The sequence below is a fragment of the Pristiophorus japonicus genome, chromosome 4 (assembly GCF_044704955.1).
Source record: "Pristiophorus japonicus isolate sPriJap1 chromosome 4, sPriJap1.hap1, whole genome shotgun sequence".
Lineage (NCBI taxonomy): Eukaryota > Metazoa > Chordata > Chondrichthyes > Pristiophoridae > Pristiophorus > Pristiophorus japonicus.
Genome location: NC_091980.1, coordinates 386610 through 413546, shown reverse-complemented (window position 1 = coordinate 413546; position 26937 = coordinate 386610). Strand labels below are relative to the sequence as shown.

General features: G+C 43.4%; 1 protein-coding gene across 1 annotated transcript in view; it reads left to right on the top strand.

The window, feature by feature from the left end:
- The window catches only part of LOC139261979 (glutamate receptor 1-like), a 631175-nt gene that overhangs the window by 490761 nt on the left and 113477 nt on the right, over positions 1-26937 (top strand). Inside the window, exon 13 of the mRNA XM_070877138.1 lies at positions 6345-6592. Coding sequence (XP_070733239.1) covers positions 6345-6592 — 248 coding nt within the window. The remainder of the gene's footprint in view (positions 1-6344; positions 6593-26937) is intronic.

Sequence of the window (26937 nt, the reverse complement as noted above, 5' to 3'; positions counted from 1 at the left end):
AAACTAGTTCAGGAGCCCCAGGAACGAATGCAGCTTTATTGTGTTATGGGATCTGGGTGCTCTCTGGATCGCTTCCGTTTTGGACGCAGTAGGTCTGATCCCATCTGCTGCTATCCTCCTCTCCAGGAATTCTACCTCTGGAGCTAAGAAGACACACTTCGCCTTTTTCAGTCGCAGCCCTGCCCGGTCCAGTCTGCGTAGCACCTCCTCCAGGTTGTGGAGGTGTTCTTCAGTATCACAACCCGTGATGAGGATGTCGTCCTGAAAAACCACCGTCCCTGGAATCGACTTGAGGAGACTTTCCATGTTTCGCTGAAAGATCGCGGCGGCCGAACGAATCCTGAACGGACATCTGTTGTACTCAAACAACCCCTTGTGTGTCGTGATGGTGGTCAGCTTCTTCGACTCACTCGCCAGCTCCTGGGTCATGTAAGCTGAGGTCAGGTCCAATTTTGAAAAAGGTTTGCCACCAGATAGCGTCGCAAAGAGGTCCTCCGCTCTCGGTAGCGGGTACTGGTCTTGGAGTGACAACCAATTGATGGTGGTCTTGTAATCCCCACATATCCTGACCGACCCAATCGCCTTGAGCACCGGCACGATCGGGCTCGCCCAGTCACTGAATTCGACTGGCGAGATGATGCCTTCCAATTCGCATTCTATCTTTTCTTGCATCACGTACGGCACCGCTCTGGCCTTGTGGTGTACTGGCCTGGTGTCTGGGTTTATGTGAATCACTACCTTGGCCCCCATGAAAGTGCCAATGCCGGGTTGAAATAATGAGTCAAATTTGTCCAGGACCTGTGAGCATGATACTCGCTCCATTTGCATTGACATCGCCCCATTTCCAGTTCATGACAGCCAGCCAACTCCTCCCCAGTAGTGCGGGACCATTCCCCGGGACAATCCAGAGTGGCAATCTGTTCTCCGAATCTTTGTGGGTCACGACTACCGTAGCGCTGCCTAGCACTGGAATGATCTCCTTTGTATATGTCCGTAGCTGTGCGTCAATCGGCGATAATTTTGGCCTCCTGACCTTGGATACCCACAACCTTTCGAACTGTTTGATACTCATCAGGGACTGGCTGGCCCCCGTATCTAGCTCCATTAATACTGGGATGCCATTGAGGAGCACTTTCATCATTATCAGTGGCGCCCCGGTATATGAACTGTATACGTGCTCCACATGAACTCGCTGAACTTCAGCTTCCAGCGATTTCCCCCCAGTATTCATTTGGCCTCGTAGGGCTTACATCGGGCCCGTCCTCCTCGTACATCAACCTGGCTGCAGGCTTCCTGCACATATGCGGCAAGTGATCGCTGCAGTTTCTGCAGGTATATTGCTGATACCTGCAAGCTCTGGCTGGGTGTTTGCCTCCACACCTCTAGCATGAGCTGGAGGCCCCGTTGTTGTAAACAAAAGGTCCATTACCAGTCGATCGTCTCTGACTGTCTCTGTGACTGTCCTTAAGCGCACTATTAACAGGTGTTGATGGCCCCATTACTGGCCGCATTGTCCATTGCGAATGCATGAATCGCCGTTCAGCTAGCCATTGTCTCTGTTGAATTCCCCCTTTGGGTTTGACTACATGCTGGCGCATGTCTGATTGCCCTTGTCTGCCTCGAGAACTGTGTGCCTCGTTAACAATGTGGACTCCCTGGTCGTTTGCCACATTTGAGCCAAGATTTTGTCATAAATCATTCTGGTCTCTTCCTCCCCTGAGATAATTGTCTGGGCTATCATAGCCGCCGCTTTCAAGGTCAAGTCTTTTGTCTCAATCAGTTTCCTGAAAACCCCAGCATGCCCGATGCCCTCAATAAAAAAGTCTCACAGTATCTCCGCTCTGCATGTATCTGGGAACTTACATAGGCTCGCCAGTCGCCGGAGATCTGCCACGAAGTCTGGAACACTTTGCCCTTCTCACCGCCGGTGCGTATAAAACCGGTGTCTCGCCATGTGCATGCTGCTCGCCAGTTTAAGGTGTTCCCCGATCAACTTACTGAGCTCTTCGAACGTCTTGTCCGCCGGCTTCTCTGGCGCTAGGAGGTCCTTCATCAGGGAGTACGTCCTGGATCCACAAAGTGTCAGGAGATGAGCCCTGCGTTTGTCGGCCGAATGCTGTCCCAACCATTCCTTAGTGACAAAACTTTGCTGTAGTCTCTCAATAAAGTCATCCCAATCATCACCAACACAGTACCTCTCTTCTGTGCTGCTAGTGGCCATGCTCGCGTGGTTTAAATCCCATCCTCGTCGCCAATGATATGTCCTTACTATACAGTATAAATGCACACGAGGCCCATACTTGAGAGAAGGTCACTCTGTGACCAGTTACCTTTATTACTAAGACCTCAAGTGATGAAGGTGGGTGGAGCTTCGGCTTTTATACCTGAAACTCCAGGTTAGGAGTGTCTCCCACAAGTGCACCCCTTGTGGTCAATGTTCTCAAGGTATACAACTTAGGTCAGCTTATACATGGGTTACAATGATAGTTGAATACATGATACCCCACCCCTACTCTTGTATTCTATGCCTCGGCTAATAAAGGCAAGCATTCCGTCTGCCTTTTTCACCACCTTATCTACCTGGCCTGCTACCTTCAGGGATCTGTGGACATGCACTCCAAGGTCCCTCTGTTCCTCTACACTTCTCAGTGTCCTACCATCTAATGTGTATTCCCTTGCCTTGTTAGCGCTCCCCAAATGCATTGTTAGATACCCTCGTGCTCCTGATGATGCCTATCTCCAGAACCTCATCCTGTTGCTTCTCTTCAATGCTATGTAGTGCCTGGCGATTTCTACTGTGAACAATGAACATCAGTTTACTCCTCAGTCAGCATGCCTTCGCAAGATGCGCTGTTTTCTTGAAGTAGAAACACTCTGCCTTCACTTATGGAGAACTTTGAGCAATGTGTTGTCCCAGACACTGATAGCATGACTTCAATGCTCTGTTACCTTGGCCAGTTGCTGAGGCCTTGGGGCCCAACCAGTGGGGTGCCGCAGGGCTCAGTGCTGGGACCCCAGCTATTTACAATATGCATGAATGATTTAGACAAAGGAATTTTCATCCTTCTAAACTCCAGTGAATACAGGCCCAGTCGATCCAGTCTCTCCTCATATGTCAGTCCTGCCATCCCGGGAATAGCAAGAATGTCCTTCCTCAGATTAGGAGACCAAAACTGAACACAATATTCCAGGTGAGGCTTCACCAAGACCCTGTACAACTGCAGTAAGACTTCCCTGCTCCTATACTCAAATCCCCAAGCTATGAAGGCCAACATGCCATTTGCCTTCTTTGCCGCCTGCTGTATCTGCATGCCCACTTTCAGTGACTGATGAACCATGACACCCAGGTCTCGTTGCACCTCCCCTTTTCCTAATCTACCGCCATTCAGTTAATAGTCTGCTTTTGTGTTTTTGCCCCCAAAGTGGATAACCTCACATTTATCCACATTATACTGCATCTGCCATGAATTTGCCCACTCACCCAACCTGTCCAAGTCACCCTGCAGCCGCTTAGCAACCTCCTCACAGCTCACACCGCCACCCAGCTTAGTGTCATCTGCAAACTTGGAGATATTACACTCATTTCCTTCACCTAAATCATTTATGTATATAGTAAAGAGCTGGGGTCCCAGCACTGAACCCTGTGGCATCCCACTGGTCACTGCCTGCCATTCTGAAAAGGACCCGTTTATTCTGATTCTCTGCCAACCAGTTTTCTATCTACATCAATACATTACCCCCAATACCATGTGCTTTAATTTTGCACACTAATCTCTTGTGTAGGACCTTGTCAAAAGCCTTTTGAAAGTCCAGATACACCACATCCACTGGTTCTCCCTTGTCCACTCTACTAGTTACATCCTCAAAAAATTCTAGAAGATTTGTCAAGCATGATTTCCCTTTCATAAATCCATGCTGACTTGGACCAATCCTGTTACTGCTTTCCAAATGCGCTGCTATTTCATCTTTAATAATTAATTCCAACATTTTCCCCACCACCGATGTCAGGCTAACCGGTCTATAATTCCCTGTTTACTCTCCCTACACTTTTAAAAAGTGGTGTTACATTACCTACCCTCCAGTCCTGAGGAACTGATCCAGAGTCAATGGAATGTTGGAAAATGATCACCAATGCATCCATTATTTCTAGGGTCACTTCCTTAAGTACTCTGGGATGCAGCCTATCAGACCCAGGGGATTTATCGGCCTTCAGTCCTATCAATTTCCCTAACACAATTTCCTTCAGTTCCTCCTTTTCGTTAGACCCTCGAAGCCCTAGTATTTTTGGAAGGTTATTTGTGTCTTCCTTCGTGAAGACAGATCTAAAGTATTTGTTCAATTGGTCTGCCATTTCTTTGTTACCCATTATAAATTCACCTGATTCTGACTGCAAAGGACCTATGTTGGTCTTTACTAATCTTTTTCTCTTCACATATCTATAGAAGCTTTTGCAGTCAGTTTTTATGTTCCCTGCAAGCTTCATCTCATACTCTATTTTCCCCAAGTTCATCCATGTGATCTATAAATGTCTGCCATTGCCTATCCTTAGTCAACCCTTCAAGTATCATTTGCCAGTCTATCCTGGCCAATTCACGTCTCATACCATCGAAGTTACCTTTCCTTTCGTCCAGGACCCTAGTCTCTGAATTAACACTGTCACTCGCCATCTTAATAAAGAATTCTACCATATTATGGTCACTCTTCCCCAGGGGGGCTCGCACAACAAGATTGCCAATTAGTCCTCTCTCATTACACAATACCCAGTCGAGGATAGCCAGCTCTCTAGTTGGTTCCTCGACATATTGGTCTGGAAAGCTGTCCCTAATACAGTCCAGGAAAACTTCCTCCACCGTATTGCTACCACTTTGGTTAGTCCAATCTATATGTAGATTAAAGTCGCCCATGATAACTGCTGTACCTTTATTGCACACATCCCTTATTTCTTGTTTGATGCCATATCCAAGCTCTCTACTACTGTTTGGTGGTCTGTACACAACTCCCACTAGCGTTTTCTGCCCTTTGGTATTCCGTAGCTCCACCCATACAGATTCCACATCATCCAGGCTAATGTCCCTCCTTACTATTGTGTTAATTTCCTCTTTAACCAGCAACGCCACCCCACCTCCTTTTCCTTTCTGTCGATCCTTCCTAAATGCTGAATACCCCTGGATGTTGAGTTCCCAGCTTTGGTCACCCTGGAGCCATGTCTCCATAATCCAAATTATGTCATAATCGTTAATAGCTGCCTGTGCAGTTAATTCATCCACCTTATTACGAATACTTCTCGCATTGAGGCATAGAGCCTTCAGGCTTCTCTTTTTAACACTCTTTGCCCCTTTAGAATTTTGCTGTAATGTGGCCCTTTTTGTTTTTTGCCTTGGGTTTCTCTGCCCTCCACTTTTACTATTCTCCTTTCTATCTTTTGCTTCTGTCTCTATTTTATTTCCCTCTGTCTCCCTGCATTGGTTCCCATCCCCCTGCCATATTAGTTTAACCCCTCCCCAACTACACTAGCAAACACTCCCCCAAGGACATTGGTTCTGGTCCTGCCCAGGTGCAGACCGTCCGGTTTGTACTGGTCCCACCTCCCCCAGAACCGGTTCCAATGCCCCAGGAATTTGAATCCCTCCCTGCTGCACCACTCCTCAAACCACGTATTTATCTGAGCTATCCTGCGATTCCTACTCTGACTAGTACGTGGCACTGGTAGCAATCCATTGCTACCTTTGAGGCCCTACTTTTTAATTTAACTCCTAGCTCCCTAAATTCAGCTTGTAGGACCTCATCCCGTTTTTTACCTATATCGTTGGTACCTATATGCACCACGACAACTGGCTGTTCACCCTCCCCCCAGAATGCTCTGCAGCAGCTCTGAGACATCCTTGACCCTTGCACCAGGGCGGCAACATACCATCCTGGAGTCTCGGTTGCGACCGCAGAAACACCTATCTATTCCCCTTACAATAGAATCCCCTATTCTGCCTGAGATGGGCCTGAAGGAGCGTTGAAAATAGAGCTGGAAACGCAATGTGAGGGGGTGGTTCCTGGGATTGGGGTGCTGGGTATTGCTGGTGATGTCGGGGGTCTCCTGTGATTGGGGTGAATAGTAAACCCTTGAAATGTGGTTTATCTTCAGCCCTGTGAGGTTGGTGTGGTTAGACTGGGAGCTGCCGCTGTCTGTCACCTCCTGAATATAGGCTGTGAGCCAGTGTTTGCTGAGTGAGGCAAGCGCGAGCGACAAGTGAATGCTGGGCTGTAAGAGGCAGCCCTAGGTCATGGAACAGAAGGTCTGTGCTCAATGCTGAGGGAGACTCATCCCCTTCCTTTCACTTTGCCTCTCGCAGAGATCAAAAATCGCCGTCTTTGAGAAGATGTGGGCGTATATGAAGTCCGCAGAACCCACAGTCTTTGTTAAAACAACAGAGGAAGGTGTGACTCGAGTGAGGAAGTCCAAGGGAAAGTATGCATACCTCCTCGAGTCCACCATGAATGAATACATTGAGCAGAGGAAGCCCTGCGATACCATGAAGGTCGGCGGGAACCTCGATTCCAAGGGATATGGAGTGGCCACACCCAAAGGATCTCCCTTAAGGTGGGTGGACAAATGTAACAGTGAGACTGACACTGATAGTGTAACAGTGAGACTGATAGTGTAACAGTGGGACTGATAGTGTAACAGTGAGACTAATAGTGTAACAGTGAGACTGATAGTGTAACAGTGAGACTGATAGTGTAACAGTGGGACTGATAGTGTAACAGTGAGACTGATAGTGTAACAGTGAGACTGATAGTGTAACAGTGGGACTGATAGTGTAACAGTGAGACTGATAGTGTAACAGTGAGACTGATAGTGTAACAGTGGGACTGATAGTGTAACAGTGGGACTGATAGTGTAACACTGACACTGAGAGTGTAACAGTGGGACTGATAGTGTAACAGTGAGACTGATAGTGTAACAGTGAGACTGATAGTGTAACAGTGGGACTGATAGTGTAACAGTGAGACCGATAGTGTAACAGTGAGACTGATAGTGTAACAGTGAGACTGATAGTATAACAGTGGGACTGATACTGTAACAGTGGGACTGATAGTATAACAGTGAGACCGATAGTGTAACAGTGAGACTGATAGTGTAACAGTGAGACTGATAGTGTAACAGTGGGACTGATAGTGTTACACTGACACTGATAGTGTAACAGTGGGACTGATAGTGTTACACTGACATTGATAGTGTAACAGTGAGACTGATAGTGTAACAGTGGGACTGATAGTGTAACAGTGATTCCGATAGTGTAACAGTGAGACCGATAGTGTAACAGTGAGACTGATAGTATAACAGTGGGACTGAAAGTGTAACAGTGGGACTGAAAGTGTAACAGTGGGACTGATAGTGTAACAGTGGGACTGATAGTGTAACAGTGAGACCGATAGTGTAACAGTGAGACCGATAGTGTAACAGTGAGACTGATAGTGTTACACTGACACTGATTGATAGTGTAACAGTGGGACTGATAGTATAACAGTGAGACCGATAGTGTAACAGTGAGACTGATAGTGTAACAGTGGGACTGATAGTGTAACAGTGAGACCGATAGTGTAACAGTGGGACTGATAGTGTAACAGTGGGACTGATAGTGTTACACTGACACTGATAGTGTAACAGTGGGACTGATAGTGTAACAGTGGGACTGATAGTGTTACACTGACATTGATAGTGTAACAGTGAGACTGATAGTGTAACAGTGAGACTGATAGTATAACAGTGAGACCGATAGTGTAACAGTGAGACTGATAGTGTAACAGTGGGACTGATAGTGTAACAGTGAGACCGATAGTGTAACAGTGAGACCGATAGTGTAACAGTGGGACTGATAGTGTAACAGTGAGACCGATAGTGTAACAGTGGGACTGATAGTGTTACACTGACACTGATAGTGTAACAGTGGGACTGATAGTGTAACAGTGGGACTGATAGTATAACAGTGAGACCGATAGTGTAACAGTGAGAATGAAAGTGTAACAGTGAGACTGATAGTGTAACAGTGAGACCGATAGTGTAACAGTGGGACTGATAGTGTTACACTGACACTGATAGTGTAACAGTGGGACTGATAGTGTAACAGTGGGACTGATAGTGTTACACTGACATTGATAGTGTAACAGTGAGACTGATAGTATAACAGTGAGACCGATAGTGTAACAGTGAGACTGATAGTGTAACAGTGAGACCGATAGTGTAACAGTGGGACTGATAGTGTTACACTGACATTGATAGTGTAACAGTGAGACTGATAGTGTAACAGTGGGACTGATAGTGTAACAGTAAGACCGATAGTGCAACAGTGGGACTGATAGTGTAACAGTGGGACTGATAGTGTAACAGTGAGACTGATAGTATAACAGTGGGACCGATAGTGTAACAGTGGGACTGATAGTGTAACAGTGAGACCGATAGTGTAACAGTGAGACTGATAGTAGAGACCGATAGTGTAACAGTGAGACCGATAGTGTAACAGTGAGACTGATAGTGTAACAGTGGGACTGATAGTATAACAGTGAGACCGATAGTGTAACAGTGGGACTGATAGTGTAACAGTGAGACCGATAGTGTAACAGTGAGACCGATAGTGTAACAGTGGGACTGATAGTTTAACAGTGGGACTGATAGTGTAACAGTGAGACTGATAATGTAACAGTGGGACTGATAGTGTAACAGTGGGACTGATAGTATAACAGTGAGACCGATAGTGTGACAGTGGGACTGAGTGTAACAGTGGGACTGATAGTGTAACACTGACACTGATAGTGTAACAGTGGGACTGATAGTGTAACACTGACACTGGTAGTGTAACAGTGGGACTGAAAGTGTAACAGTGGGACTGAAAGTGTAACAGTGGGACTGATAGTGTAACAGTGGGACTGATAGTGTAACAGTGAGAATGATAGTGTAACAGTGAGACCGATAGTGTAACAGTGGGACTGATAGTGTAACAGTGGGACTGATAGTATAACAGTGGGACTGATAGTTTAACAGTGAAACTGATAGTGTAACAATGAGACTGATAGTGTAACAGTGAAACTGATAGTGTAACAGTGGGACTGAGTGTAACAGTGGGACTGATAGTGTAACAGTGAGACTGATGGTGTAACAGTGAGACCGATAGTGTAACAGTGAGACTGATAGTGTAACAGTGGGACTGATAGTGTAACAGTGAGACTGATAGTGTAACAGTGGGACTGATAGTGTTACACTGACACTGATAGTGTAACAGTGGGACTGATAGTGTTACACTGACATTGATAGTGTAACAGTGAGACTGATAGTGTAACAGTGGGACTGATAGTGTAACAGTGAGACCGATAGTGTAACAGTGAGACTGATAGTATAACAGTGGGACTGAAAGTGTAACAGTGGGACTGAAAGTGTAACAGTGGGACTGATAGTGTAACAGTGGGACTGATATTGTAACAGTGAGACCGATAGTGTAACAGTGAGACTGATAGTGTTACACTGACACTGATTGATAGTGTAACAGTGGGACTGATAGTATAACAGTGAGACCGATAGTGTAACAGTGAGACTGATAGTGTAACAGTGGGACTGATAGTGTAACAGTGAGACCGATAGTGTAACAGTGGGACTGATAGTGTTACACTGACACTGATAGTGTAACAGTGGGACTGATAGTGTAACAGTGAGACTGATAGTGTAACAGTGGGACTGATAGTGTAACAGTGGGACTGATAGTGTAACAGTGAGACCGATTGTGTAACAGTGAGACTGATAGTGTTACACTGACACTGATAGTGTAACAGTGGGACTGATAGTGTAACAGTGAGACCGATAGTGTAACAGTGGGACTGATAGTGTTACACTGACACTGATAGTGTAACAGTGGGACTTATAGTGTAACAGTGGGACTGATAGTGTAACAGTGGGACTGATAGTGTTACACTGACACTGATTGATAGTGTAACAGTGGGACTGATAGTGTAACAGTGGGACTGATAGTGTAACAGTGAGACCGATAGTGTAACAGTGGGACTGATAGTGTTATACTGACACTGATAGTGTAACAGTGGGACTGATAGTGTAACAGTGGGACTGATAGTATAACAGTGAGACCGATAGTGTAACAGTGAGACTGATAGTGTAACAGTGGGACTGATAGTGTAACAGTGAGACCGATAGTGTAACAGTGGGACTGATAGTATAACAGTGAGACTGATAGTGTAACAGTGAGACCGATAGTGTAACAGTGAGACTGATAGTGTAACAGTGAGACCGATAGTGTAACAGTGGGACTGATAGTGTAACAGTGAGACCGATAGTGTAACAGTGGGACTGATAGTGTTATACTGACACTGATAGTGTAACAGTGGGACTGATAGTGTAACAGTGGGACTGATAGTATAACAGTGAGACCGATAGTGTAACAGTGAGACTGATAGTGTAACAGTGGGACTGATAGTGTAACAGTGAGACCGATAGTGTAACAGTGGGACTGATAGTGTTACACTGACACTGATAGTGTAACAGTGGGACTGATAGTGTAACAGTGAGACCGATAGTGTAACAGTGGGACTGATAGTGTAACAGTGAGACCGATAGTGTAACAGTGGGATGGATAGTGTAACAGTGAGACTGATAGTGTAACAGTGAGACTGATAGTGTAACATTGGGACTGATAGTACAACAGTGAGAATGAAAGTGTAACAGTGAGACTGATAGTGTAACAGTGAGACCGATAGTGTAACAGTGGGACTGATAGTGTTACACTGACACTGATAGTGTAACAGTGGGACTGATAGTGTAACAGTGGGACTGATAGTGTTACACTGACATTGATAGTGTAACAGTGAGACTGATAGTGTAACAGTGAGACTGATAGTATAACAGTGAGACTGATAGTGTAACAGTGAGACTGATAGTGTAACAGTGAGACCGATAGTGTAACAGTGGGACTGATAGTGTTACACTGACATTGATAGTGTAACAGTGAGACTGATAGTGTAACAGTGGGACTGATAGTGTAACAGTAAGACCGATAGTGCAACAGTGAGACCGATAGTGTAACAGTGGGACTGATAGTGTTACACTGACACTGATTGATAGTGTAACAGTGAGACTGATAGTATAACAGTGGGACCGATAGTGTAACAGTGGGACTGATAGTGTAACAGTGAGACCGATAGTGTAACAGTGAGACTGATAGTAGAGACCGATAGTGTAACAGTGAGACTGATAGTGTAACAGTGAGACTGATAGTGTAACAGTGGGACTGATAGTATAACAGTGAGACCGATAGTGTGACAGTGGGACTGAGTGTAACAGTGGGACTGATAGTGTAACACTGACACTGATAGTGTAACAGTGGGACTGATAGTGTAACACTGACACTGGTAGTGTAACAGTGGGACTGATAGTGTAACAGTGAGACCGATAGTGTTACACTGACATTGATAGTGTAACAGTGGGACTGAAAGTGTAACAGTGGGACTGATAGTGTTACACTGACATTGATAGTGTAACAGTGAGACCGATAGTGTAACAGTGAGACCGATAGTGTAACAGTGAGACTGATAGTATAACAGTGAGACCGATAGTGTAACAGTGGGACTGATAGTGTAACAGTGAGAATGATAGTGTAACAGTGGGACTGATAGTTTAACAGTGAAACTGATAGTGTAACAATGAGACTGATAGTGTAACAGTGAAACTGATAGTGTAACAGTGGGACTGAGTGTAACAGTGGGACTGATAGTGTAACAGTGAGACTGATGGTGTAACAGTGAGACCGATAGTGTAACAGTGGGACTGATAGTGTAACAGTGGGACTGATAGTGTAACAGTGAGACTGATAGTGTAACAGTGAGACCGATAGTGTTACACTGACACTGATAGTGTAACAGTGGGACTGATAGTGTAACAGTGGGACTGATAGTGTTACACTGACATTGATAGTGTAACAGTGAGACTGATAGTGTAACAGTGGGACTGATAGTGTAACAGTGAGACCGATAGTGTAACAGTGGGACTGATAGTGTAACAGTGGGACTGATAGTGTAACAGTGAGACTGATAGTGTTACACTGACATTGATAGTGTAACAGTGGGACCGATAGTGTAACAGTGAGACCGATAGTGTAACAGTGAGACTGATAGTGTAACAGTGGGACTGATAGTGTTACACTGACACTGATTGATAGTGTAACAGTGGGACTGATAGTATAACAGTGAGACTGATAGTATAGTAGTGAGACCGATAGTGTAACAGTGAGACTGATAGTGTAACAGTGGGACTGATAGTGTAACAGTGAGACTGATAGTGTTACACTGACATTGATAGTGTAACAGTGGGACTGATAGTGTAACAGTGGGACTGATAGTGTAACAGTGGGACTGATAGTGTTACACTGACACTGATTGATAGTGTAACAGTGGGACTGATAGTGTTACACTGAGATTGATAGTATAATAGTGAGACCGATAGTGTAACAGTGAGACTGATAGTGTTAAACTGACATTGATAGTGTAACAGTGGGACTGAAAGTGTAACAGTGGGACTGATATTGTAACAGTGAGACTGATAGTGTAACAGTGAGACCGATAGTGTAACAGTGGGACTGAAAGTGTAACAGTGGGATTGATAGTGTAACAGTGAGACTGATAGTGTAACAGTGGGACTGATAGTGTAACAGTGAGACTGATGGTGTAACAGTGAGACCGATAGTGTAACAGTGAGACTGATAGTGTAACAGTGGGACTGATAGTGTAACAGTGGGACTGATAGTGTAACAGTGAGACTGATAGTGTTACACTGACACTGATAGTGTAACAGTGGGACTGATAGTGTAACAGTGGGACTGATAGTGTTACACTGACATTGATAGTGTAACAGTGAGACTGATAGTGTAACAGTGGGACTGATAGTGTAACAGTGAGACCGATAGTGTAACAGTGGGACTGATAGTGTAACAGTGGGACTGATAGTGTAACAGTGAGACTGATAGTGTTACACTGACATTGATAGTGTAACAGTGGGACTGATAGTGTAACAGTGAGACCGATAGTGTAACAGTGAGACTGATAGTGTAACAGTGGGACTGATAGTGTTACACTGACACTGATTGATAGTGTAACAGTGGGACTGATAGTATAACAGTGAGACTGATAGTATAGTAGTGAGACCGATAGTGTAACAGTGAGACTGATAGTGTAACAGTGGGACTGATAGTGTAACAGTGAGACTGATAGTGTTACACTGACATTGATAGTGTAACAGTGGGACTGATAGTGTAACAGTGGGACTGATAGTGTAACAGTGGGACTGATAGTGTTACACTGACACTGATTGATAGTGTAAGAGTGGGACTGATAGTGTTACACTGAGATTGATAGTATAATAGTGAGACCGATAGTGTAACAGTGAGACTGATAGTGTTAAACTGACATTGATAGTGTAACAGTGGGACTGAAAGTGTAACAGTGGGACTGATATTGTAACAGTGAGACTGATAGTGTAACAGTGAGACCGATAGTGTAACAGTGGGACTGAAAGTGTAACAGTGAGACTGATAGTGTAACAGTGGGACTGATAGTGTAACAGTGAGACCGATAGTGTAACAGTGGGACTGAAAGTGTAACAGTGAGACTGATAGTGTAACAGTGGGACTGATAGTGTAACAGTGGGACCGATAGTGTAACAGTGAGACTGATAGTGTAACAGTGGGACTGATAGTGTTACACTGACATTGATAGTGTAACAGTGAGACTGATAGTGTAACAGTGGGACTGATAGTGTAACACTGACACTGATAGTATAACAGTGAGGCTGATAGTGTAACAGTGGGACTGATAGTGTAACAGTGAGACCGATAGTGTAACAGTGAGACTGATAGTGTAACAGTGGGACTGATAGTGTTACACTGACACTGATTGATAGTGTAACAGTGGGACTGATAGTATAACAGTGAGACTGATAGTATAATAGTGAGACCGATAGTGTAACAGTGAGACTGATAGTGTAACAGTGGGACTGATAGTGTAACAGTGAGACTGATAGTGTTACACTGACATTGATAGTGTAACAGTGGGACTGATAGTGTAACAGTGGGACTGATAGTGTAACAGTGGGACTGATAGTGTTACACTGACACTGATTGATAGTGTAACAGTGGGACTGATAGTATAACAGTGAGACTGATAGTATAATAGTGAGACCGATAGTGTAACAGTGAGACTGATAGTGTAACAGTGGGACTGATAGTGTTACACTGAGATTGATAGTGTAACAGTGAGACTGATAGTGTAACAGTGAGACTGATAGTGTTAAACTGACATTGATAGTGTAACAGTGGGACTGAAAGTGTAACAGTGGGACTGATAGTGTAACAGTGAGACTGATAGTGTAACAGTGAGACCGATAGTGTAACAGTGGGACTGAAAGTGTAACAGTGGGACTGATAGTGTAACAGAGAGACTGATAGTGTAACAGTGGGACTGATAGTGTAACAGTGGGACTGATAGTGTAACAGTGGGACTGATAGTATAACAGTGAGACCGATAGTGTAACAGTGGGACCGATAGTGTAACAGTGAGACCGATAGTGTAACAGTGGGACTGATAGTGTTACACTGACATTGATAGTGTAACAGTGAGACTGATAGTGTAACAGTGGGACTGATAGTGTAACACTGACACTGATAGTATAACAGTGAGACCGATAGTGTAACAGTGGGACTGATAGTGTAACAGTGGGACTGATAGTGTAACAGTGGGACTGATAGTGTAACAGTGGGACCGATAGTTTAACAGTGGGACCGATAGTGTAACAGTGAGACTGATAGTGTAACAGTGGGACTGATAGTGTTACACTGACATTGATAGTGTAACAGTGAGACTGATAGTGTAACAGTGGGACTGATAGTGTTACACTGACATTGATAGTGTAACAGTGAGGCTGATAGTGTAACAGTGGGACTGATAGTGTAACACTGACACTGATAGTATAACAGTGAGGCTGATAGTGTAACAGTGGGACTGATAGTGTAACAGTGGGACTGATAGTGTAACAGTGAGACTGATAGTGTAACAGTGAGACTAATAGTGTAACAGTGGGACTGATAGTGTAACAGTGAGACTGATAGTGTTACACTGACATTGATAGTGTAACAGTGGGACTGAAAGTGTAACAGTGGGACTGATAGTGTAACAGTGAGACTGATAGTGTAACAGTGAGACTGATAGTGTAACAGTGAGACTGATAGTGTAACAGTGGGACTGATAGTATAACAGTGAGACCGATAGTGTAACAATGAGACTGATAGTGTAACAGTGGGACTGAGTGTAACAGTGAGACCGATAGTGTAACAGTGGGACTGATAGTGTAACAGTGGGACTGATAGTGTTACACTGACACTGATTGATAGTGTAACAGTGAGACTGATAGTATAATAGTGAGACCGATAGTGTAACAGTGAGACTGATAGTGTAACAGTGGGACTGATAGTGTTACACTGACATTGATAGTGTAACAGTGGGACTGAAAGTGTAACAGTGGGACTGATAGTGTAACAGTGAGACTGATAGTGTAACAGTGAGACCGATAGTGTAACAGTGGGACTGAAAGTGTAACAGTGGGATTGATAGTGTAACAGTGAGACTGATAGTGTAACAGTGGGACTGATAGTATAACAGTGAGACCGATAGTGTAACAGTGGGACTGATAGTGTAACAGTGAGACCGATAGTTTAACAGTGGGACTGATAGTGTAACAGTGAGACCGATAGTGTAACAGTGGGACTGATAGTGTAACAGTGAGACCGATAGTGTAACAGTGGGACCGATAGTGTAACAGTGGGACCGATAGTGTAACAGTGAGACCGATAGTGTAACATTGAGACTGATAGTGTAACAATGAGACTGATAGTGTAACAGTGGGACTGATAGTATAACAGTGAGACCGATAGTGTAACAGTGGGACTGATAGTGTAACAGTGGGACTGATAGTGTAACAGTGGGACCGATAGTTTAACAGTGGGACCGATAGTGTAACAGTGAGACTGATAGTGTAACAGTGGGACTGATAGTGTTACACTGACATTGATAGTGTAACAGTGAGACTAATAGTGTAACAGTGGGACTGATAGTGTAACACTGACACTGATAGTATAACAGTGAGGCTGATAGTGTAACAGTGGGACTGATAGTGTAACAGTGGGACTGATAGTGTAACAGTGAGACCGATAGTGTAACAGTGAGACTGATTGATAGTGTAACAGTGGGACTGATAGTATAACAGTGAGACTGATAGTATAATAGTGAGACCGATAGTGTAACAGTGAGACTGATAGTGTAACAGTGGGACTGATAGTGTAACAGTGAGACTGATAGTGTTACACTGACATTGATAGTGTAACAGTGGGACTGATAGTGTAACAGTGGGACTGATAGTGTAACAGTGGGACTGATAGTGTTACATTGACACTGATTGATAGTGTAACAGTGGGACTGATAGTATAACAGTGAGACTGATAGTATAATAGTGAGACCGATAGTGTAACAGTGAGACTGATAGTGTAACAGTGGGACTGATAGTGTTACACTGAGATTGATAGTGTAACAGTGAGACTGATAGTGTAACAGTGAGACTGATAGTGTTAAACTGACATTGATAGTGTAACAGTGGGACTGAAAGTGTAACAGTGAGACTGATAGTGTAACAGTGAGACCGATAGTGTAACAGTGAGACTGATAGTGTAACAGTGGGACTGATAGTATAACAGTGAGACCGATAGTGTAACAATGAGACTGATAGTGTAACAGTGGGACTGAGTGTAACAGTGAGACTGATAGTGTAACAGTGGGACTGATAGTGTAACAGTGAGACTGATAGTGTAACAGTAGGACTGAGTGTAACAGTGAGACCGATAGTGTAACAGTGGGACTGATAGTGTAACAGTGGGACTGATAGTGTTACACTGACACTGATTGATAGTGTAACAGTGAGACTGATAGTATAATAGTGAGACCGATAGTGTAACAGTGAGACTGATAGTGTAACAGTGGGACTGATAGTGTTACACTGACATTGATAGTGTAACAGTGGGACTGAAAGTGTAACAGTGGGACTGATAGTATAACAGTGAGACTGATAGTATAATAGTGAGACCGATAGTGTAACAGTGAGACTGATAGTGTAACAGTGGGACTGATAGTGTTACACTGAGATTGATAGTGTAACAGTGAGACTGATAGTGTAACAGTGAGACTGATAGTGTTAAACTGACATTGATAGTGTAACAGTGGGACTGATAGTGTAACAGTGAGACTGATAGTGTAACAGTGAGACCGATAGTGTAACAGTGAGACTGATAGTGTAACAGTGGGACTGATAGTATAACAGTGAGACCGATAGTGTAACAATGAGACTGATAGTGTAACAGTGGGACTGAGTGTAACAGTGAGACTGATAGTGTAACAGTGGGACTGATAGTGTAACAGTGAGACTGATAGTGTAACAGTAGGACTGAGTGTAACAGTGAGACCGATAGTGTAACAGTGGGACTGATAGTGTAACAGTGGGACTGATAGTGTTACACTGACACTGATTGATAGTGTAACAGTGAGACTGATAGTATAATAGTGAGACCGATAGTGTAACAGTGAGACTGATAGTATAACAGTGGGACTGATAGTGTTACACTGACATTGATAGTGTAACAGTGGGACTGAAAGTGTAACAGTGGGACTGATAGTGTAACAGTGAGACTGATAGTGTAACAGTGAGACCGATAGTGTAACAGTGGGACTGAAAGTGTAACAGTGGGATTGATAGTGTAACAGTGAGACTGATAGTGTAACAGTGAGACTGATAGTGTAACAGTGGGACTGATAGTATAACAGTGAGACCGATAGTGTAACAGTGGGACTGATAGTGTAACAGTGAGACCGATAGTTTAACAGTGGGACTGATAGTGTAACAGTGAGACCGATAGTGTAACAGTGGGACTGATAGTGTAACAGTGGGACTGATAGTGTAACAGTGAGACTGATAGTGTTACACTGACATTGATAGTGTAACAGTGGGACTGATAGTGTAACAGTGAGACTGATAGTGTAACAGTGAGACCGATAGTGTAACAGTGGGACCGATAGTGTAACAGTGGGACCGATAGTGTAACAGTGAGACCAATAGTGTAACAGTGGGACTGATAGTGTAACAGTGAGACCGATAGTGTAACAGTGGGACCGATAGTGTAACAGTGGGACCGATAGTGTAACAGTGGGACTGATAGTGTAACAGTGGGACTGAAAGTGTAACAGTGAGACTGATAGTGTAACAGTGGGACTGATAGTGTAACAGTGAGACCGATAGTGTAACAGTGGGACTGATAGTGTAACAGTGGGACTGATAGTGTAACAGTGAGACTGATAGTGTTACACTGACATTGATAGTGTAACAGTGGGACTGATAGTGTAACAGTGAGACCGATAGTGTAACAGTGAGACTGATAGTGTAACAGTGGGACTGATAGTGTTACACTGACACTGATTGATAGTGTAACAGTGGGACTGATAGTATAACAGTGAGACTGATAGTATAGTAGTGAGACCGATAGTGTAACAGTGAGACTGATAGTGTAACAGTGGGACTGATAGTGTAACAGTGAGACTGATAGTGTTACACTGACATTGATAGTGTAACAGTGGGACTGATAGTGTAACAGTGGGACTGATAGTGTAACAGTGGGACTGATAGTGTTACACTGACACTGATTGATAGTGTAACAGTGGGACTGATAGTGTTACACTGAGATTGATAGTATAATAGTGAGACCGATAGTGTAACAGTGAGACTGATAGTGTTAAACTGACATTGATAGTGTAACAGTGGGACTGAAAGTGTAACAGTGGGACTGATATTGTAACAGTGAGACTGATAGTGTAACAGTGAGACCGATAGTGTAACAGTGGGACTGAAAGTGTAACAGTGAGACTGATAGTGTAACAGTGGGACTGATAGTGTAACAGTGAGACCGATAGTGTAACAGTGGGACTGAAAGTGTAACAGTGAGACTGATAGTGTAACAGTGGGACTGATAGTGTAACAGTGGGACCGATAGTGTAACAGTGAGACTGATAGTGTAACAGTGGGACTGATAGTGTTACACTGACATTGATAGTGTAACAGTGAGACTGATAGTGTAACAGTGGGACTGATAGTGTAACACTGACACTGATAGTATAACAGTGAGGCTGATAGTGTAACAGTGGGACTGATAGTGTAACAGTGGGACTGATAGTGTAACAGTGAGACCGATAGTGTAACAGTGAGACTGATAGTGTAACAGTGGGACTGATAGTGTTACACTGACACTGATTGATAGTGTAACAGTGGGACTGATAGTATAACAGTGAGACTGATAGTATAATAGTGAGACCGATAGTGTAACAGTGAGACTGATAGTGTAACAGTGGGACTGATAGTGTAACAGTGAGACTGATAGTGTTACACTGACATTGATAGTGTAACAGTGGGACTGATAGTGTAACAGTGGGACTGATAGTGTAACAGTGGGACTGATAGTGTTACACTGACACTGATTGATAGTGTAACAGTGGGACTGATAGTATAACAGTGAGACTGATAGTATAATAGTGAGACCGATAGTGTAACAGTGAGACTGATAGTGTAACAGTGGGACTGATAGTGTTACACTGAGATTGATAGTGTAACAGTGAGACTGATAGTGTAACAGTGAGACTGATAGTGTTAAACTGACATTGATAGTGTAACAGTGGGACTGAAAGTGTAACAGTGGGACTGATAGTGTAACAGTGAGACTGATAGTGTAACAGTGAGACCGATAGTGTAACAGTGGGACTGAAAGTGTAACAGTGGGACTGATAGTGTAACAGAGAGACTGATAGTGTAACAGTGGGACTGATAGTGTAACAGTGGGACTGATAGTGTAACAGTGGGACTGATAGTATAACAGTGAGACCGATAGTGTAACAGTGGGACCGATAGTGTAACAGTGAGACCGATAGTGTAACAGTGGGACTGATAGTGTTACACTGACATTGATAGTGTAACAGTGAGACTGATAGTGTAACAGTGGGACTGATAGTGTAACACTGACACTGATAGTATAACAGTGAGACCGATAGTGTAACAGTGGGACTGATAGTGTAACAGTGGGACTGATAGTGTAACAGTGGGACTGATAGTGTAACAGTGGGACCGATAGTTTAACAGTGGGACCGATAGTGTAACAGTGAGACTGATAGTGTAACAGTGGGACTGATAGTGTTACACTGACATTGATAGTGTAACAGTGAGACTGATAGTGTAACAGTGGGACTGATAGTGTTACACTGACATTGATAGTGTAACAGTGAGGCTGATAGTGTAACAGTGGGACTGATAGTGTAACACTGACACTGATAGTATAACAGTGAGGCTGATAGTGTAACAGTGGGACTGATAGTGTAACAGTGGGACTGATAGTGTAACAGTGAGACTGATAGTGTAACAGTGAGACTAATAGTGTAACAGTGGGACTGATAGTGTAACAGTGAGACTGATAGTGTTACACTGACATTGATAGTGTAACAGTGGGACTGAAAGTGTAACAGTGGGACTGATAGTGTAACAGTGAGACTGATAGTGTAACAGTGAGACTGATAGTGTAACAGTGAGACTGATAGTGTAACAGTGGGACTGATAGTATAACAGTGAGACCGATAGTGTAACAATGAGACTGATAGTGTAACAGTGGGACTGAGTGTAACAGTGAGACCGATAGTGTAACAGTGGGACTGATAGTGTAACAGTGGGACTGATAGTGTTACACTGACACTGATTGATAGTGTAACAGTGAGACTGATAGTATAATAGTGAGACCGATAGTGTAACAGTGAGACTGATAGTGTAACAGTGGGACTGATAGTGTTACACTGACATTGATAGTGTAACAGTGGGACTGAAAGTGTAACAGTGGGACTGATAGTGTAACAGTGAGACTGATAGTGTAACAGTGAGACCGATAGTGTAACAGTGGGACTGAAAGTGTAACAGTGGGATTGATAGTGTAACAGTGAGACTGATAGTGTAACAGTGGGACTGATAGTATAACAGTGAGACCGATAGTGTAACAGTGGGAATGATAGTGTAACAGTGAGACCGATAGTTTAACAGTGGGACTGATAGTGTAACAGTGAGACCGATAGTGTAACAGTGGGACTGATAGTGTAACAGTGAGACCGATAGTGTAACAGTGGGACCGATAGTGTAACAGTGGGACCGATAGTGTAACAGTGAGACCGATAGTGTAACATTGAGACTGATAGTGTAACAATGAGACTGATAGTGTAACAGTGGGACTGATAGTATAACAGTGAGACCGATAGTGTAACAGTGGGACTGATAGTGTAACAGTGGGACTGATAGTGTAACAGTGGGACTGATAGTGTAACAGTGGGACCGATAGTTTAACAGTGGGACCGATAGTGTAACAGTGAGACTGATAGTGTAACAGTGGGACTGATAGTGTTACACTGACATTGATAGTGTAACAGTGAGACTGATAGTGTAACAGTGGGACTGATAGTGTAACACTGACACTGATAGTATAACAGTGAGGCTGATAGTGTAACAGTGGGACTGATAGTGTAACAGTGGGACTGATAGTGTAACAGTGAGACCGATAGTGTAACAGTGAGACTGATTGATAGTGTAACAGTGGGACTGATAGTATAACAGTGAGACTGATAGTATAATAGTGAGACCGATAGTGTAACAGTGAGACTGATAGTGTAACAGTGGGACTGATAGTGTAACAGTGAGACTGATAGTGTTACACTGACATTGATAGTGTAACAGTGGGACTGATAGTGTAACAGTGGGACTGATAGTGTAACAGTGGGACTGATAGTGTTACATTGACACTGATTGATAGTGTAACAGTGGGACTGATAGTATAACAGTGAGACTGATAGTATAATAGTGAGACCGATAGTGTAACAGTGAGACTGATAGTGTAACAGTGGGACTGATAGTGTTACACTGAGATTGATAGTGTAACAGTGAGACTGATAGTGTAACAGTGAGACTGATAGTGTTAAACTGACATTGATAGTGTAACAGTGGGACTGAAAGTGTAACAGTGAGACTGATAGTGTAACAGTGAGACCGATAGTGTAACAGTGAGACTGATAGTGTAACAGTGGGACTGATAGTATAACAGTGAGACCGATAGTGTAACAATGAGACTGATAGTGTAACAGTGGGACTGAGTGTAACAGTGAGACTGATAGTGTAACAGTGGGACTGATAGTGTAACAGTGAGACTGATAGTGTAACAGTAGGACTGAGTGTAACAGTGAGACCGATAGTGTAACAGTGGGACTGATAGTGTAACAGTGGGACTGATAGTGTTACACTGACACTGATTGATAGTGTAACAGTGAGACTGATAGTATAATAGTGAGACCGATAGTGTAACAGTGAGACTGATAGTGTAACAGTGGGACTGATAGTGTTACACTGACATTGATAGTGTAACAGTGGGACTGAAAGTGTAACAGTGGGACTGATAGTATAACAGTGAGACTGATAGTATAATAGTGAGACCGATAGTGTAACAGTGAGACTGATAGTGTAACAGTGGGACTGATAGTGTTACACTGAGATTGATAGTGTAACAGTGAGACTGATAGTGTAACAGTGAGACTGATAGTGTTAAACTGACATTGATAGTGTAACAGTGGGACTGATAGTGTAACAGTGAGACTGATAGTGTAACAGTGAGACCGATAGTGTAACAGTGAGACTGATAGTGTAACAGTGGGACTGATAGTATAACAGTGAGACCGATAGTGTAACAATGAGACTGATAGTGTAACAGTGGGACTGAGTGTAACAGTGAGACTGATAGTGTAACAGTGGGACTGATAGTGTAACAGTGAGACTGATAGTGTAACAGTAGGACTGAGTGTAACAGTGAGACCGATAGTGTAACAGTGGGACTGATAGTGTAACAGTGGGACTGATAGTGTTACACTGACACTGATTGATAGTGTAACAGTGAGACTGATAGTATAATAGTGAGACCGATAGTGTAACAGTGAGACTGATAGTATAACAGTGGGACTGATAGTGTTACACTGACATTGATAGTGTAACAGTGGGACTGAAAGTGTAACAGTGGGACTGATAGTGTAACAGTGAGACTGATAGTGTAACAGTGAGACCGATAGTGTAACAGTGGGACTGAAAGTGTAACAGTGGGATTGATAGTGTAACAGTGAGACTGATAGTGTAACAGTGAGACTGATAGTGTAACAGTGGGACTGATAGTATAACAGTGAGACCGATAGTGTAACAGTGGGACTGATAGTGTAACAGTGAGACCGATAGTTTAACAGTGGGACTGATAGTGTAACAGTGAGACCGATAGTGTAACAGTGGGACTGATAGTGTAACAGTGAGACCGATAGTGTAACAGTGGGACCGATAGTGTAACAGTGGGACCGATAGTGTAACAGTGAGACCAATAGTGTAACAGTGGGACTGATAGTGTAACAGTGAGACCGATAGTGTAACAGTGGGACCGATAGTGTAACAGTGGGACCGATAGTGTAACAGTGGGACTGATAGTATAACAGTGAGACCGATAGTGTAACAGTGGGACTGATAGTGTAACAGTGGGACTGATAGTGTAACAGTGAGACCGATAGTGTAACAGTGGGACTGATAGTGTAACAGTGGGACTGATAGTGTAACAGTGGGACTGATAGTGTAACAGTGGGACTGATAGCGTTACACTGACATTGATAGTGTAAAAGTGAGACTGATAGTGTAACAGTGGGACTGATAGTGTAACACTGACACTGATAGTATAACAGTGAGGCTGATAGTGTAACAGTGGGACTGATAGTGTAACAGTGGGACTGATAGTGTAACAGTGAGACCGATAGTGTAACAGTGAGACTGATTGATAGTGTAACAGTGGGACTGATAGTATAACAGTGAGACTGATAGTATAATAGTGAGACCGATAGTGTAACAGTGAGACTGATAGTGTAACAGTGGGACTGATAGTGTAACAGTGAGACTGATAGTGTTACACTGACATTGATAGTGTAACAGTGGGACTGATAGTGTAACAGTGGGACTGATAGTGTAACAGTGGGACTGATAGTGTTACATTGACACTGATTGATAGTGTAACAGTGGGACTGATAGTATAACAGTGAGACTGATAGTATAATAGTGAGACCGATAGTGTAACAGTGAGACTGATAGTGTAACAGTGGGACTGATAGTGTTACACTGAGATTGATAGTGTAACAGTGAGACTGATAGTGTAACAGTGAGACTGATAGTGTTAAACTGACATTGATAGTGTAACAGTGGGACTGAAAGTGTAACAGTGAGACTGATAGTGTAACAGTGAGACCGATAGTGTAACAGTGAGACTGATAGTGTAACAGTGGGACTGATAGTATAACAGTGAGACCGATAGTGTAACAATGAGACTGATAGTGTAACAGTGGGACTGAGTGTAACAGTGAGACTGATAGTGTAACAGTGGGACTGATAGTGTAACAGTGAGACTGATAGTGTAACAGTAGGACTGAGTGTAACAGTGAGACCGATAGTGTAACAGTGGGACTGATAGTGTAACAGTGGGACTGATAGTGTTACACTGACACTGATTGATAGTGTAACAGTGAGACTGATAGTATAATAGTGAGACCGATAGTGTAACAGTGAGACTGATAGTGTAACAGTGAGACTGATAGTGTTAAACTGACATTGATAGTGTAACAGTGGGACTGATAGTGTAACAGTGAGACTGATAGTGTAACAGTGAGACCGATAGTGTAACAGTGAGACTGATAGTGTAACAGTGGGACTGATAGTATAACAGTGAGACCGATAGTGTAACAATGAGACTGATAGTGTAACAGTGGGACTGAGTGTAACAGTGAGACTGATAGTGTAACAGTGGGACTGATAGTGTAACAGTGAGACTGATAGTGTAACAGTAGGACTGAGTGTAACAGTGAGACCGATAGTGTAACAGTGGGACTGATAGTGTAACAGTGGGACTGATAGTGTTACACTGACACTGATTGATAGTGTAACAGTGAGACTGATAGTATAATAGTGAGACCGATAGTGTAACAGTGAGACTGATAGTATAACAGTGGGACTGATAGTGTTACACTGACATTGATAGTGTAACAGTGGGACTGAAAGTGTAACAGTGGGACTGATAGTGTAACAGTGAGACTGATAGTGTAACAGTGAGACCGATAGTGTAACAGTGGGACTGAAAGTGTAACAGTGGGATTGATAGTGTAACAGTGAGACTGATAGTGTAACAGTGAGACTGATAGTGTAACAGTGGGACTGATAGTATAACAGTGAGACCGATAGTGTAACAGTGGGACTGATAGTGTAACAGTGAGACCGATAGTTTAACAGTGGGACTGATAGTGTAACAGTGAGACCGATAGTGTAACAGTGGGACTGATAGTGTAACAGTGAGACCGATAGTGTAACAGTGGGATTGATAGTGTAACAGTGGGACCGATAGTGTAACAGTGGGACCGATAGTGTAACAGTGAGACCGATAGTGTAACATTGAGACTGATAGTGTAACAGTGAGACTGATAGTGTAACAGTGGGACTGATAGTATAACAGTGAGACCGATAGTGTAACAGTGGGACTGATAGTGTAACAGTGGGACTGATAGTGTAACAGTGGGACTGATAGTGTAACAGTGGGACCGATAGTTTAACAGTGGGACCGATAGTGTAACAGTGAGACTGATAGTGTAACAGTGGGACTGATAGTGTTACACTGACATTGATAGTGTAACAGTGAGACTGATAGTGTAACAGTGGGACTGATAGTGTAACACTGACACTGATAGTATAACAGTGAGGCTGATAGTGTAACAGTGGGACTGATAGTGTAACAGTGGGACTGATAGTGTAACAGTGAGACCGATAGTGTAACAGTGAGACTGATTGATAGTGTAACAGTGGGACTGATAGTATAACAGTGAGACTGATAGTATAATAGTGAGACCGATAGTGTAACAGTGAGACTGATAGTGTAACAGTGGGACTGATAGTGTAACAGTGAGACTGATAGTGTTACACTGACATTGATAGTGTAACAGTGGGACTGATAGTGTAACAGTGGGACTGATAGTGTAACAGTGGGACTGATAGTGTTACATTGACACTGATTGATAGTGTAACAGTGGGACTGATAGTATAACAGTGAGACTGATAGTATAATAGTGAGACCGATAGTGTAACAGTGAGACTGATAGTGTAACAGTGGGACTGATAGTGTTACACTGAGATTGATAGTGTAACAGTGAGACTGATAGTGTAACAGTGAGACTGATAGTGTTAAACTGACATTGATAGTGTAACAGTGGGACTGAAAGTGTAACAGTGAGACTGATAGTGTAACAGTGAGACCGATAGTGTAACAGTGAGACTGATAGTGTAACAGTGGGACTGATAGTATAACAGTGAGACCGATAGTGTAACAATGAGACTGATAGTGTAACAGTGGGACTGAGTGTAACAGTGAGACTGATAGTGTAACAGTGGGACTGATAGTGTAACAGTGAGACTGATAGTGTAACAGTAGGACTGAGTGTAACAGTGAGACCGATAGTGTAACAGTGGGACTGATAGTGTAACAGTGGGACTGATAGTGTTACACTGACACTGATTGATAGTGTAACAGTGAGACTGATAGTGTAATAGTGAGACCGATAGTGTAACAGTGAGACTGATAGTGTAACAGTGGGACTGATAGTGTTACACTGACATTGATAGTGTAACAGTGGGACTGAAAGTGTAACAGTGGGACTGATAGTATAACAGTGAGACTG